This window comes from Bombus impatiens, unplaced genomic scaffold, assembly GCF_000188095.3.
Source record: "Bombus impatiens unplaced genomic scaffold, BIMP_2.2 scf_0011, whole genome shotgun sequence".
NCBI lineage: Eukaryota > Metazoa > Arthropoda > Insecta > Hymenoptera > Apidae > Bombus > Bombus impatiens.
In genome coordinates, this window is record NT_176430.1 from 430,825 (window position 1) to 446,473 (window position 15,649).

General features: G+C 40.0%; 2 protein-coding genes across 6 annotated transcripts in view; one reads left to right on the forward strand and one right to left on the reverse strand.

Moving 5' to 3' along the window:
* LOC100742043 (follistatin-related protein 5) overlaps positions 1 to 15,649 on the forward strand; it is a 47,390-nt gene that overhangs the window by 869 nt on the left and 30,872 nt on the right. The window lies entirely within an intron of this gene.
* LOC105682075 (acyl-CoA Delta(11) desaturase-like) lies at positions 2,547 to 15,525 on the reverse strand. 4 transcript variants are annotated; one of them, XM_033324672.1, is made up of 6 exons: positions 15,232 to 15,525; positions 7,870 to 8,098; positions 7,216 to 7,346; positions 6,924 to 7,129; positions 6,354 to 6,536; positions 2,547 to 6,232 (listed from the first exon to the last, which is right to left on the reverse strand). In XM_033324672.1, the coding sequence occupies exons 2-6, from the start codon at positions 8,081 to 8,083 to the stop codon at positions 5,968 to 5,970; spliced, it is 999 nt and encodes a 332-aa protein (XP_033180563.1). In that variant the 5' UTR covers positions 8,084 to 8,098; positions 15,232 to 15,525; the 3' UTR covers positions 2,547 to 5,967. The 4 variants fall into 4 exon arrangements, with proteins under 4 accessions (XP_033180563.1, XP_033180559.1, XP_033180562.1 ...); XM_033324668.1 differs by having other exon boundaries at positions 7,870 to 8,115; XM_033324671.1 differs by having other exon boundaries at positions 7,870 to 8,084; positions 15,232 to 15,524.

Consider the following 15,649-nt stretch of genomic DNA (forward strand, 5'->3'; position numbering starts at 1 on the left):
CGGTTTAAATGTGACCGTGCACCGGTGGTTATAAATGTCGTAAAAGAAAAATAAACCGACAGCTTTCGTTCACGATACAGCCGGTCCTATTAGTAGATCACGTAATCAAAAAATGCGTAAATGAAAGCACCAACGTCAGAAACGTGGCAGTGACCAGAAAAATCATGTGAAGTAGAGAAATGTAGAGTAGTGGAAAATAAAATGAAATATCATGGTCCAGGATGAATTGATATAGAACAATTCCTCGATCCTGGCTGCGAGTACCTGGCCGCGTGGAATGAACACGTAGAGGCAGCTGCATATCTGTAATCACGCAAGTGTGAGTGACATCTACGAATATCTGAGCATGACGCGCAGGCGCCTCCACCTGTAGATACGCGAGGCTAAATACTAGATTTATCCGTCGGTGGAACAGACCGCTCGACGGAGTATGCGGATCAATAGAATTATCTTTTTTTTCCTTTTCTCGCAAAAGAACGGATCCTTTTACCCTGCACTTTTTACCATTTGGTCCCAACGTTCGGGGTCACGGAATCATACAGCGCACCATCGTGCGTTGTAGCTTGCAGAGAACTAACTAACGACGAGAAGATCGATAAAATTACGTATCTCATTGAAAGAGTTCGTATTCGTGTCGCTCCTACTCTTTTCTTTTACTCGCCATAAGGAAACTCGATCCCTCGATCGTAGACATCGTGGAATTGTTCTTCTTTGAACGACTCATCCTTTTGCTTTCTACTACTTCAACGATCCACATCAAGGGAGAAGTATCTTGGAGATAGAAAGATGCTTTTTCACGATTTTCATTTGTGTCGATTGAAAGAAAGGAATACATGATCTCTTGGCGTATCGAAGTATGTGACGAGAAAATGAAGCAACATTCGCTATATATGATATATATCCGAATTTTGACATTTGATCTTTAAGAAAATAGATTTTGCAAGCTAAGACTGTGGCTTAAAAGACAATTTAAGTCTCTTTCGAGAAATATTTTTTTTAATTAAAATTCATCCATCGTTCGCTAAAACGAAAATTAATTTGGATAGGGAAGAAAATATAGGCAAAATACGTGGTATCATCGTCGTTTAGTTGTTCTTACGATAGAGACTTGTTTAATCAAAACCACTGATGTTTTTATTTATTCAACTCCATACAATACATGCCTGTGTATCGAATAGCGATACACTAGAAGGGAAATAATCGATCTGCTGCAAAACTTTTGATAGTGGCCACAAAATGTTCTCTTCTAAATAAACAAATAGTCGAGCGTTTTATTTTCAAGGCATATAAAGGACGAAAAATCCGAGTGATCTCGTTAAACAATTTCACAGGGTCTGGCTTGGGCGACAGTTACAACTACAATACTGTTCGTTTCACCCTCGCATTTCCCTCGTATTATCTCGTGCTCATTGCTGTCGTGGCCGTTTTCATTGTTCTTATTATTGTTTCCCATGCACGACGACGATCCCTCCATTAATATCACGGCCACCGCCAACTCCCGCCCACATCCCCCAGCGTCATTAACATTAGCATTTTTATGATTATTAAGGTCCATAAGCATTATTATTTTCGCCGGTGGTTTCTGGAGACGGGAAAACACGAGCGGAACGCATCACAGTGTTCCGTTATGAATTGCATTACCTTTTCAAAACAGCCATGCATTATACATACGTACGCAGGAGCCACATGCAAAACGATAATGCCACCCCCGTGGTCCAGCTGTGCCGGTCCTGGACGCGTGAAATGTGCAACACGGAATAGAAGAAAATAGGGAAACGCGATGGAATAGACGTCTGTCGGCCGTACAATGGCCGCCGTCGGGTCAAAAGTTCAGAACTTTTGTCATGTAACTACATATGTAGCTGAACTAGGAGTCGTATTGATCTCGAGCGAGAGCTGGACGAACAAAGTTCTTGGAGATTTAACGAGAGGCTCTTGGCGATGAGCTGCTTTCCAAACAATACTTCGTATGCGCTACTAGGAAGTCCGAACGAGCGCGCTTATGCTCGAAAGTAACTCCGTGCACCGCACACCACCGGTTCGCACATCGCATCGCTCGCCAACTTGCAACCTATCCTCTTTCCTTCCCTTTCTTCCTCTTCTTTTTTTTTCGAGCCGAGTCGGCTTTGAGTCGCCACTGCTCTCTACGCCATTATCACCGGCTTTTTGGTCGCCTTCGGAGCTCGATCCACATAATGCCTACGCTTTTACCTCTCTTTACGACCTACGAAACGAGCCGGAAATGTCACAGCCGCGGTTTGTCGTTCCCTTCTATTCTGGTTGTGCTTTAGCGCACGGTGTAATGTCTCCTTTGATCGTCTCTCAGTGGATCTCGCGTTCTTCCTTCCCTTTTGCTAGATTAAACCTCGAACTGTTGCTTCGAAAGTCGATCGTGATGATGCTTTTCCTTCTTTGATTCCATCGCAATATTCTATTTCTATGATGCAGTTTCAAGCGGCGATCGTGTATTTTACGGATAACAGTTGGTCTTTCGCCTCTGTTTTACCTCGTATATATGGGATCAGTAAGTAATAATGAAACCTGGACAGCTGCTGGTAAACTTTATTGGTGTATAAATGTAATTAAAATTTTAGTAAATGTGAGCATGAAATTGAGCGATCTAGTGTAATACTACTATATAATACTACGTAATTATACCCGTAAATATACATAAATTACACCCGTGCGTATAAATTCTTTTTTTAGAGACATATTTCGAAATAAGACCCGCTAATGCATAACTTAGGCACACGCTAACGCCTAATAACTAGTCTGATGTATCACCGTCAAGGCGTTAAGCTGTGCAAGACTGTGACCATATTTATAGTTATTGTAAGCCCGTACCGCGCTGTACAATCATAATTCTCTTCTAATTAAATCGTTAACTCCGCTGCAACGCGCTTCTTTTCAGTGACTCGAATTTTCTTGGCAGTAAGTAATTCAAGAATAGTTGGTAGCATATATGAAGGAAGCTTACAAATTAGAAATGTAGAAATGCATATGGTCAAGAGAAGAACAATGAAACAAAGTAAATCTGATTTTTCCAGTCGTATCGGATCAACGAACGATCTTTCTCTGTACATATATGCGATTCAAATTTATTCCATCGCCTCGAGGCGACGGTAAAAGACACATCAGAGGCGCGCACAGACAGAATGTGTCTTATCGATCCGTTCTATTGCTAAGGTCATAACAAATTCATAGAGGAAAATACTCGACGATGCCGAGGGAATGGCAGAAATACACGGTGCATAGTGTGAGGACGCAGACACTGATTTCATCTCTTATCGTTAATCAATACACGAGAGAATTACCGGAGAAACGTAGAAAAGTGATTCTCCGCGAAATCGTTTCCGACTAAGGTATAACCGTAATTGAAGGTAATCAGAATCGATAAATGTTATATCCGAATAGGATCGTAAAAAAACGTTAATTTTCCATGACATCCTTGTTTGAATAGAAATACCCTTAGCTCGATATGAGAGCAATGATTCATCCCTCTGTTTGAGCTACTTTGCATTTTAATTTAGACGACAAATTTTCCCCAACGAATTATTGCGTGATTTTTTAGAAATACATTTTTACGTCTCTGAAATATAACATTCATCGATTACCATTTTCCATTTTTAGCGCATTCTTCTTCCAAAACGATGATACTGCGTAGCTAATAAAAAAACTAGTCTCTACGCTGTTATTATCGGCTACCTATCATCCAAGAATAACTGTCGAAGATAAAAATACTATAGGCCAGTAGCCGTACATACGGTGAAACAATGTCCTGTCCAGCTATAAATATGAAAAGTCGCTATAACTGCGCTGCCTTCGTGTCATACTTATGGAAACTCGTAGTGTATTTTTGCCCGACTTTACGATAGCCTGTAGTTTCGTGCAATGTTTTCTTTCTTTCTTTTTTTCCTTCCCTCTCTGTCTGCCTAAAAATAAACGGGGGTGGTACCAACGGTAATCTAAAACATAGATGAACAATATCGTAGAACGAACACGTGGAGAGCAGAAATGCCGCCGGTATTTATAAAGCGTGTAATCTATGCGCGATATCTATCGCGTAGCTAATACAAATCTGCGAAATATTACACGATTGCAAACACGACCGGTTACGTGTTTTCTCAGTACGGCGAGCAGCCAGCATGTAATTACTACATCGTTAAAGCTTCAGTAACCGTTGTTGCACCGATAATTAATTTCCGCCGTTTCGTTGAATAATTCGTGCGATATGCAAGCGCCGCGTGTCGGAACGCGACGAGTGAAAGTGGCTGCCGCGTGTACGCAAAATACGCGCGACCATCATTACCGAACACGGACCAATAATGATCACCTGATGAAAATTTACACGAGCCTCGTGCATACCAAACGCGGAACGTACCGAAATTATCTGAAATCGTTTCGTTTTCGACGATTGCATGCTCGTTAATTAACATTGGTTTAGGCTCGATTAGAAGCGTTTTGCCTCTGATTAATCGATATTAAAGTCTATTTATTGCCGAGAAATTGACGCTTATTCCTCGATAATTCTACGAAAGAAGTGACATTTTAAGGGACAAAGAGATGGACAACACAGAGTACCAACCGGAAATGACCGTGCTGTATATGGGTGTACGCCCGAATACATAGGCTAAACACGGTTCATTACTGCAGCATTCATTACGTACCTTCCGAAACGACGACCCTTCGTTGGTGCTTTCACCGTTAAAGCAAGGTAAAACAAGGTCGCTTTTCGACAACTCTTACAGACTTCTTGAATAAATGAACAACGCGATGCGTAACAAGCCCCACTATCGTATTTTCGAAAATGCTCTTGAAACGTTACTTTTCACGTTCAAAAATATAGTAGTATAGTACATGGTATCGAATAAATAATTTTCACGTCCTATATAACGCTGTGGCAGAATTTGGAGCTTGCAAACGGTGAACCCTGTTTAAAGTTTGTTGTCAGCTCAGCGCTGACGGTTGTGTATGCTACAACGGGAAATTCGTAAAGTTCCTTGGTAAAGTAAGCCTTATTTCGTTTCATTTGCAAATGCTATTTGCATTTCGAGACGAACTTCCGTGAAGGTATTCTGTTCGTTTTCGTTTCATTCGTTGTACTCTGTAGCACGCTACAGTATATAGTATACCATCGTAAATATTCAATATCCTCGCTAATTAACGTGAATCTATCTCGATTACTTTCTACGACCAACGAACGAATGTTTTTTCAGCGTCATTTAATATTTGAACAGATTGCCCGATTTCGCTGTGATCGGTTTCATTATAAAAACACTTGCGGTGGCTTTAATTGGAGAGAAACATAAGTACGGTAGATACACGTAGAGGAAACTATTTGTTCCTACATAAACATCGGCCTAGCATTATACGCGTACGTGTTCACCCATATACCTGACCTGGCCTGATACGCGATGCGAAAACGCGCTAAATAAACCTGGAATGATAACAGCAAAAGGATTCGCGTGACGTCCGAAGCATATAAATCCCTCTACAAATACGAAAATATACAAAAACATTTAAATAAAAAGAATATTTCCACCCCACATTTTTGCTTTATAAAAATAATATTTGGTATTCGAGGCTGCCGTTTTTTCTTCTTGCAGTCATATAAAAAAACTTAGTATGTATAGTAAATGGACACGATACAGTGAGATCGCAAAATCGGTCAGTAGAATATATAACACAGTTGAAATATGTAATTTGAAGGACATAAGCAATTACCCAGAGCTTCGTCCAGGATTATACTATGTCGACTCAGGATCAGTTCAAATTTTACAAAATTCTGACTTCTATCAATTTTATGACTTATCATTGTACTGTCAGAAATTTCAGAAAGCTGACGTACGTAAGTGCCAGCGTGCATACAAAATGCACATAACTCTAGCTGCAGTTAGATCAACTAGTGACCCTATTTTAACGCTTCGTTTTACGACCTGGCTATATCGCTCCCGATACGAAATCTTCTCAGTGTCTCCGATGTCCCCAAAGGCTGTCCGTTCCATCGCCCTTCTTCAGTATCGTTCGATCGACCAGCTCTTTCTTCGGTGTTTTTAAATTGTACGCCAAGCCTAAGCGCGCCATCAGCTCTATAAAACCGGTGGTAGGATTCAGGCCATATGCGCCCAGTTCCGCAGCCTTGTAATCCCACGGGAAAGAATGATGGTAATTATGCCAACCTTCACCCAGCGCGAAGAAAGAAACGGTTGGGTTTTCCGTTGGCTTGACCCTCCTGCAGCCGAGTAGAAACGGAGTTAAATCGCGTTTGAAAAACGGCTCCGTCGTCGTTCGCAAGTTTTAATTAACTTGGCCCCGTGATCAGGTAGCGCGGCGTGAGTCGCGCCAAAACTTGCCTGTTATACGGTCGATTTCCCCACATGTGGGCGAAACTGTTCACGATAAAAGTGGCGTGCAACGACCAGACGTAGCGAATGAGCATCGCATGAACACTTATGAACCACGTTTCGCTCCACGCGAACACCGGCAACAATATCGGCAGTACGAAGCACAGCGAAACCATGATGACCTCGTAATACCTGCAATGAGATAGCAAAATGTCCAAATGACCGCGTTTCACGGTTTGACTAGCCGCGACGAAATGTAATTCACGTTGTTTTAACGCGAACGAGATCTTGGAAGCTTCCATCGCTCGGCTTCCGGTAACGTGAACACATATTCGTTGGCTCTCATTTCCGAGTTACGTGTCCTTTCAGTGAAATATTTCGATGCTTTGATACGGTGTAGCTTTATCAAAATTCCTAAGGAACGCGAAGCTAATCATAAGCTCGTAAAGGAACGAGGAAATTCATGAATCCATTAGAACAGGACTGATATCTTTGAATTACCACTGTAAACATGAAGATGAGCGAGCACGTTCCGACAGCCGTACGTGTAGGTAAACTAGCTTAGAGGAAATATCTTACTTGTCAAAGAATTTTATTACGGGATCCGCAGCGATGTCGCTCATATCGATTTTACTGCCGTATTCTTTCACGGCTGGATGCCTTTTAACCATCAGCCAGCCGATATGAGAGAAGAAAAATCCACGGGTCGCGTCGTGCGGGTCTGCATTTGTTTCTGTGTATCTGTGATGCGTCCTGTGATCTCGTATCCATTTATAAAAATGCGTCTAATCGAACAAGAAACATCTATGAAATTATTGCTCGAGACACTTCCTCGAGCGTAAACACAGAAAGTTAGAAGGGATTAACCTACCTGACCAGCCATGCAATATAAGTAAGCAAGAAATATTCGCAGAGGAATCTTGGCGGAATAACTTTTATGCGCCCACAGGCGATGAGCTCCTGCTGTTATTCCCAAACCAGCCACGACACCGTACGCAAAACCTTCAGGATGATGTAATATAAAAAGCATGAAAAATTTGTCGCAAGTCGATGATACGTTAACGTCTATGCTACGATCCTTCAATATTTATATCTCAGTTTCGTTTTCGTTTCAGCCAAGAGGGTTTTTGATATTTAAAAAGTATATACGTTTAGCATGAAATCGAAATGGGGAGTCACGCATATCGATACTTAATTTCTTAATTGATCTTCCATTTAATAAATTTCTTAACTTCTTACTTTCTTCAAGCTTAGAAGGTTTTCTAAGGGATAAAGGAATATTTGGGCGAGAAGAGCGCAGGATGCTTAAATCTCAAGCTTGCAGATTGAAAGAAAAGGATAGAATCGAGAGAAAAATGGGATAAAAATCGATTTTCCAGCAAACTCAAATGTTTGATGCGTCAATAAATGGTTTGTTTGGAATTCTGAATGGATAAAAATAAAAGAGGTAGAATGAAGGAAATTTGAAAAAGGAGAAAAGCGAATTTCCGGTACGAAGTAGAAACGAGTCACGATATGTACTTACTCCAAATCCACGTCCAAAGCTTGGCATCTCGATAACCGCTCACGAAACCGTAAACGGCGAGGAAATGAAGCACAATGATACCAATCACATTTCGCCATATTATCCGTTGGCTGGCCGAGGTTCGTACTGGCAGTGGAAGCGGTTCCACGTCCTTCTCCATCGTCTGATTCGCCTCCTTCTTTTCTTCGTACCATGTTACCGTAGTGGTACACATTCTTGAAACGAGATGCTACTCGATTTTCGTTCCTAATTTGAAAATTGATAGATACGCGTGCTAAAACGCCGATAGAAATGATCCTCTCCCCGGTCTCCGATCAAATTTTACGACCAGCCTTCGTGTAAAATTTCTGTTCGTTAAATATATTACCGATACTCTAATTATCTTACTATGGTCGCATTAATTAATTAACGTGATTAACCATTAAGCCAGCGATATGACTATAAATTACACGTACAATATAAAGGCAGTAATTGCATCCACTTCGGTTACATCATCGATTCTCGCTTCTCTGCATAAAGGATAGAAACATGCGTTGCTATATAGCTGCACATATTCTACCAAGCTTCACGGGCGCGTAACCCGTTCGATAGGCGTAATTTGTCAGATATAAGGAAGTTAACCATCTCTTTTACGAAGCATTTTGCATTCGCGGTGGAAGAAAGTGTAAGGTCTGGGACGAATCGCGCGAGCCGACGCTGCTTGATAGACTTATATAAATTTTGTAGAAATACACTCGCGAGCCTGTGAAATAAATCACGACTGAAGTTTTCAAGAAGCGATAAGCACTCTTAATAATCTCCGTTTAATTGAACGCTCGTTTAATTCCAGAACTAAAATAAACTCCGAAGTCGTTCCAGGGGCCATTTTTCATTCACGGCAATTGCTGTTCGTTAAACAATCGAATCGAATTGCTGCGTAAACGAGATAAAATAAATAATGTTTTCTACGTTACAATTGGCTCTGTCTATTAGATTACCCGTCTCGCGAAATTTGTACGATTTGCTCCGGGACGAATATCGTAAGTAACTGAATCGATCTGAAATGGCGTGGAAAGATCTTGAATAGCGCTGGCGATTTTATATATAAATGTTGTCGCCCGTACACCAAGAAAGTATCTGTTAATCTCTGGTAATCTTTATTACCACTTGCACGACAGAAGCTAGTATTTCCAGACGGCGAACAAATCGACCGCTTATCCTTACAATTACGAGTAGATTTTCAACAATTTTACAACACGATCCAATTATTTACAGAGAATGTTTATTTTCAGGACTGTGATTTCTTGAATTGTGAAACAAATTTCTTTTTTCTTTTTATAAATTATTAGAGAAATTTTACAACTCAAGCCAACGAGATCTTTTGCGTATGAAATAGTTGTTCTCTTTGAACATAGTGTGTAAGATACAAATAAAAAAGCCACGTCTTCATTTCAGCTATAAATCCCCATCCATTTGAAAAACAATCAATTCTATATTTTTATATTCCATATCCGTTTGTTTCAAGTTTAAATTGCAAACTAATTGGCACTGCCACTCAAAGTGAAAGAAAGAACGAGCATTTAGTGACGTTGCACGAATTTTACGTCGAGCACCCGGATTCAATCAAAAGTTTAATGCATTCTAAAACAATTTCGTACAACGTGAATTATTCCAGAGTGAAATTAGAAGACAAAGAGAGCGGTGCCAAGATTCTCAAGATTCTTTATCATTTCTATTATCACCTCTATTATCGCTTTAAAATGAAATTGCCTCGTGAGGGCGGGAATTTTATTAACCGTTTTTGTTGTTGGAACGTGGTCAAAACGCATTTGGGCAGATGTCCGGCTTTATATTAATAATTCAATAACACCGATGACACATATGCGACTCTGTGTCCGCTGCATGTGATCGGAGCATAAAGCTACATGGCGGACATCTGCGACTTCCGGGCGCACGCTGCGCGGAAAAGATATTCAACGATATATGGAAAGTTTCCTGTTCCTTAACCGATACGTATGTTCGTAACAGTTTGACGTCGAACCAGTTACGATTCCAGGCATTCTATACAATCGTCCTATAGATTTATAGATTATGGAAGGTCTGTCGACCCTCCTTAGTTAAAATCTAGCATTTCTTCGATCTTGGTTATCTAGCATTTGGCATATTTGTGGTTCTTTGCGGGTTTCAATCGCGTTTTTGTTAGTATGCCGCGCTTTGTTCCAACATTTTATCGACATTCCGCTTCATTTCTTCAGGGCAAAGCGGAAAACTTTATTTCCCTTGAATCGCGTTTTAAAGCCATTTTATAGTGATACGTAAGTGTAAACGATTTTATGAGAAATTTTCTGTCGGATTTTTATCAAAGTCCGTTATTACGTTCTTTTGATAAGTCAGTCACACAAAGACAGACGAATTACATAAATCTTTGCGTACTATATATCGATCACTATATATTGTGACATAAACAGATATTTTACATTAATCTCTACCTTAAATACATGTCTGTCGACCGATCGAAATGATTGCCGACGTTTCATCATTTTTTCGTGTTTTTCGTACTCTTCGATGCATTTCTGACATACACACACACAATTGCGATTAATTCGGTTGGTCTTAATGTACGTTTTACAAATCCGTATGCAACAAAATTCATATATTCAACCTGCTAATCTCTTTGGTCATTAAATGATTACGCGTGTTACTCCACATGGTGTTCTATTCCAATCCAGCATCTTTCGAAATTCGGGGAACCGTGATTTACGGTACGCCGCGCATAGCGAGCATCAAACCGAGCCTGCCCCGCTTTCGCTCGTAAAATTGCGTCTTTCGACATCGACGGCAATTTCCTTTTCGTTTTCTATGCCAGTTCATAAAAATAGGTGCGTCGATCCGTGGTCGCGTACCCATATAACGACGACCACGTATGATGGACCGTCGAACGACACTATCGTCGAAACTGACACAAGTGCACGTTCGCTGAAATTATCGTCCGTTTTCGCGTTGTTCGTTCACGATGCAACGAAACCCTGCCTGTAGCAACGATGTCATCCATGATAACGTCCCTGACAAATTCAATTGAATTTTCACCGTTAATGCGAGCGAGGTCGCGAACAGGTTTAAAATTGATATTGTTGCGGAAATAGAATATTGCGACACTTAGGCCTTTCTATTAACTTTTAGAAGGAATTGGATATATTCTTTCATTTTATCATTTGGATATATTCTTTCATATATTATCATTTTCGTGCCAATTTATAGAAGATTCAAGAAAATTAAAATTCTCTTTAAAAATCCTGAGAATCTACTTTGAAAACTGAAAGTCTAAATATATTTAAAATCCTAAAGTTTACCAGGTCACCCTTTAATCAAGAACTTTTATAATTAAAGAATTAAAAGTTGATGAAGACAAATCAATTTTAGTTAGGATGATTATAGTTCTTGCTAGTGTAACAATTTTTATAGGTAACGAATATGGGACGAAATGACACATTTAAAAATAGGCCATTTATAAATAAAGAAATGATCATGGACGAGTCGTTGGGAATCGGGCGACGAGATAATTTTAAGTTAACCTTTCGAGGTGAATTTTTCTTTGCGCTATTTAGTTGGTGAAACAAATTCCTGCGTGATTTCCATTTCCTAATTGTTACATGGAAAGTTATAAAGACCGTGAATGTTTATACAAATTTCAATTATTCTGAACACGATTAAAATGGAAATTAAGCGGATATTTATTTTAATCATTAAATTTCACATCGCTACGCGTCTAATATTTTTATTGTATTTCTATATATTGTTTGAGTTACGTATATTTTTACATCTTTTAACTTTATGGGTAATAAATAAATACCTAAACATCAGCAGTCTAAATAGAATAAATTAGCAACTTCCTAACAGTTATCTCAGGACGTCTTGTCCCATTAGTCTCGAAATGCTTAGACTCTAAATCCTCTCATTCGATTAACATTTCGCAAACAAACCATTGCAAAAGTTTATCTAATCGAGAACATCCTGTCGAAATATCGTACTGTCGAAATCTCTCGAGCGAGTTTTTGCATTCTCTTCCAATCGCTTCGCTTCATATCCCGACTTCCGGTATCAATGTAGCACGAACACGCGGTGATACCACCGTGACTATTCGCAGATATTAAATCCATGCTCGATTGCCTCAAGCTAGTGGATAACACTACGCTACAACGCTATGGGTAACGCTTTGCAATTATCTTCATCTGTTAATGATGCTTTTGCGATTTGTGTAACCAGCAGGGTCATAATGGGAGTAACAGAGGAAATTGCAGCTTGAGAAACGCGCCACGAATTTCCGCGGACGTTCGTTCGTTAGCGAAGAAGAAGAATCGGAGGAACGGCGTGGATGAGCGCGAAAGTAAGTTTCCGGAGAACGCGTTTAACGTTTGTTAATGCCTTGGATCTTTTTACGAACAGGGTTGAAGGGTTGATAACGAGTGAAAGCTACAAATTGGTAACGGCGAATCTATTTATCTTTCTTATACGGCTAATTCCGAAATTGCGACTCAACTACACGTTATTCGTCACGTAAAAATAGATCAAAGTATAAAATAACATTTTTTCATACAACGCTTTGTTTTCGGAAAAATCAAATATGAAAATTGAGCAGATAATGGCATAGTATGCTATAGCTCACAAAAATATATCATATATGATGTATACATATGTCGCAGATCAATTACACCTAATGAAATCACGAAGTTGTGGACTTCGTAACGATAGGTTTCATTAGAACCGGTTCATTTTTTCCAACAATAATTTAAGACTGCATTTTCTCAAAAAGAAAACGTGCTATGAAAAAGTGTTATTCTACATTTTAACTTATTTTTACGCGAAAAGGTACGTCCTTCTCCGATTACTCTGTATCATCCATCTTTCTCATTTCTCTATTCGGGAGTAATCGCTTTCTCGCTGAGAAAATGTTTGACAATCCATTAAATCGATCGAGTCGTAAAGAAATGGCGTTATTAGTCACACCGTCTAAGCTAAGTACTTTAAAAGAAACGAATGCTTGGGCAAGCGTTACAAGTCATTTGAGCGGCATAACGCGTGTAATTTCGACTATGCACGTTAAGTAAGAGATACTTTCGATTTTTCTATATATCTACATTCCCTAACCATCACTCAAAACTTTCGATATTTTTTATATTTCTAGTAATATTGAGGAACGTGAGCAAACCTTAGTAGCAAAGACTATTATTTATTAAAGTGAAACATAGTGAATTATCTCACTACATTCTGTGCAATAAGAGCAATAAACCATTAAAATACATAGATCGAGTTTAGAGCGGATGAAAGATTGGTACCCGAAAGCGTGATAGTGCTGAAAGATTTGTGCAGGATATTGCGTTCTATTGTAGCTGGAATATTTGTCGCCCCGCAGGAAATGGATTCTCCGAATAAAAGATAACGCGCTGTATGCGCGCAAATACAAAAATGAAAACATAGCGCAGCGAAAATTTCATTTCCTAATATTCTACTCATGGAACGTGATGAAAGAAGTTACAATAGAAACTACCCAATCCATTAATGAAATTGATTGAATTTTATCGATTTTCTCTAAAGTACCTGTATAGATGGTAATTAATCGAGGTCAAATTACTGTAAAAACTTTCCATCCCATGTTGCATGTTGCTGCCAAAACGAGCTTCCCCGTTTTCGTATGCGGCGTTCTAGTGGTAACGAAACAACGTGGTATAAACTCTGGGTTTGTAAACGCTTCCGTTCGAGTTATAATCTTTCAAAGTTCCAGCATCACGGAAAATGTTCGTAGTGGCTTGTTCCAGGGTAGATACAAGCTTCGTAACATCGCTTCGTCTCCTATATTGCTGAACGCCCCGAACATTCGAAAATTCTCTGGCTGCTTCGGATCGTTTGACAAACATCCACAATATGCTGGCGCGGATATAGTAAATTAATAACCGATATTCCATAAATCTAATGTTTGAGATATGCTCAAAGCAACTGGTCCGCTAATGCAGTGTTTAATAACTCGTACTATGGATTTCAACGACGAAAAATATTATTTATGCACGTATAGATAAAGATACATAATTGCAAACGCGTTGATTGCAGAAGTAAAGAGAATACAAATTTAGGATTAAATACCTCATTAGGGAATTACTTGCATAACCATCAGCAATTCTGTACGATCATTATAGAACCGATCAAAATACATACACAAATATACATATTGCTTCGGTATCGCGTACCGACTTTGATGAGCAAATTAGGATTCTAACTGGTTTGTCGGAGTACAGACTCGTCTATGTACCTAACTACCTGGAATACCAAGCAACCGTATTTATAAAACGAGATTGATGTCTCGTACTGTCATTATCAATTAACCGAATTATCATGATTTTAAATGCAATGGAATTGTTTTCTATTTCCAAGCGTTTTAACTTACTTCGTTTATCCGGGCTAGCGGTTCTTGTTTCAAGTTGTTTCGGGACACGAAATTTCACTGTTTCATTCATAGTATTGTATACCCTGTTAAGGCAATATTGAATGATTCGGTATATGCTTGTGTCATGGATACGTAGAATGGTCTAATTTACTTGATATTTATTCATCAATGGTCATCAACGTTTAAACTAGCGGCTGGCTAATCCTTTAATAGCGCATCATTTATCAAATGTTAATGACTGTACACTAGCTTATCAAACACTCGGTCGAAACCACTGTATTAGCTGTTACGAATTATCAAGCTACGCACACGTGTTATTCGTTAAATATATCGCAATGAAGCATCATCTATCGATTATCGATAATTGCCAAAGACGTTACCCTGTTTTCAACGCGCCGAACACGGCATACCTTATAGCACGGGTGGTTTAAACGTAACGATTACACGTAACGGCATCACATGGTTAAATAATCGTTTCAAAGGAAGATCCACAAAGTTATTACTTCTATCTATCACGCGTATATTTACATGCTAACTGTACGCACGTACATCCTTGATTTGTCGCAATTAGTTCACTCTGCGAGAAACTCTCGAAACGAGTATTCTCGATATTCGATCCTCTTCCTACTTTTTTTATTCCCTGTTTTGCCTCCTAGTCTAATTGCGTGTCAATCGTAGCGGCTAATTGCTAGCGCTGGAAAACCGGGTAGCTGACGTTATTCTGGCTCGTAATCAGAGAGGAACATTTTCGTGGAACGGCGAAGTCTCGACAGTCTCGTCTGCTGGCTAAACGACGGTAGCCGTCCAACTCATCGTACACACCGGTGTGCTTAAGTATCAGTAATCGATACATCTTGTCTGCGCCGATGTCACCGCGAACACCGGAGACCGGAGTAACATCGAGGACCGTCAAGCTACTCGGTGTACTTCGGGTTCTCTCTACTCACCCGCCGTGTCGGCCGACTACCAGCCACTTAGAAAGCCAGTTAAACACCACAGCACTAGCACTACCGGTGCGACGCGTGTCATCGAACTTGTCGATAACGTTTCACAGCGATTCCCTTGGTGGCCAGCCGTTTATAAAGTGCCCCCTAATCTCCTGACGTGTTCGTTCATTGTTAGATGCCTGTCCAACTATCAATGCCTCTCGAGTTGCTTGGAGGGGAGAGTGCCAACTATACCCGATAATCCATAGTTTCTGAGACGCGTGGTGGTAGGCCCCGTCTGGAAAACAGGGAGGAAAACGAGTCACTCCGGCCGTTTCAACTCCTACTCCTTCTTCCTCCTCGATCTCCTGTAATCTCGTTCCCCCGAGTCTTCCACATCCTGCTGTGCACAGGGGGTTATGTATCGTCGTATACACGG

Bases quoted from the DNA above. Each gene is read 5' to 3' on its own strand.
- LOC105682075 (XM_033324672.1), bottom strand. From the start codon at position 8,083: ATGTGTACCACTACGGTAACATGGTACGAAGAAAAGAAGGAGGCGAAT. The intron at 7,347-7,869 runs GTAAGTACATAT...ATCATCCTGAAG, and splicing joins GCTTTGGACGTGGATTTGGA to GTTTTGCGTACGGTGTCGTG. The intron at 6,537-6,923 runs GTAAGATATTTC...ATCTCATTGCAG, and splicing joins GTAATAAAATTCTTTGACAA to GTATTACGAGGTCATCATGG.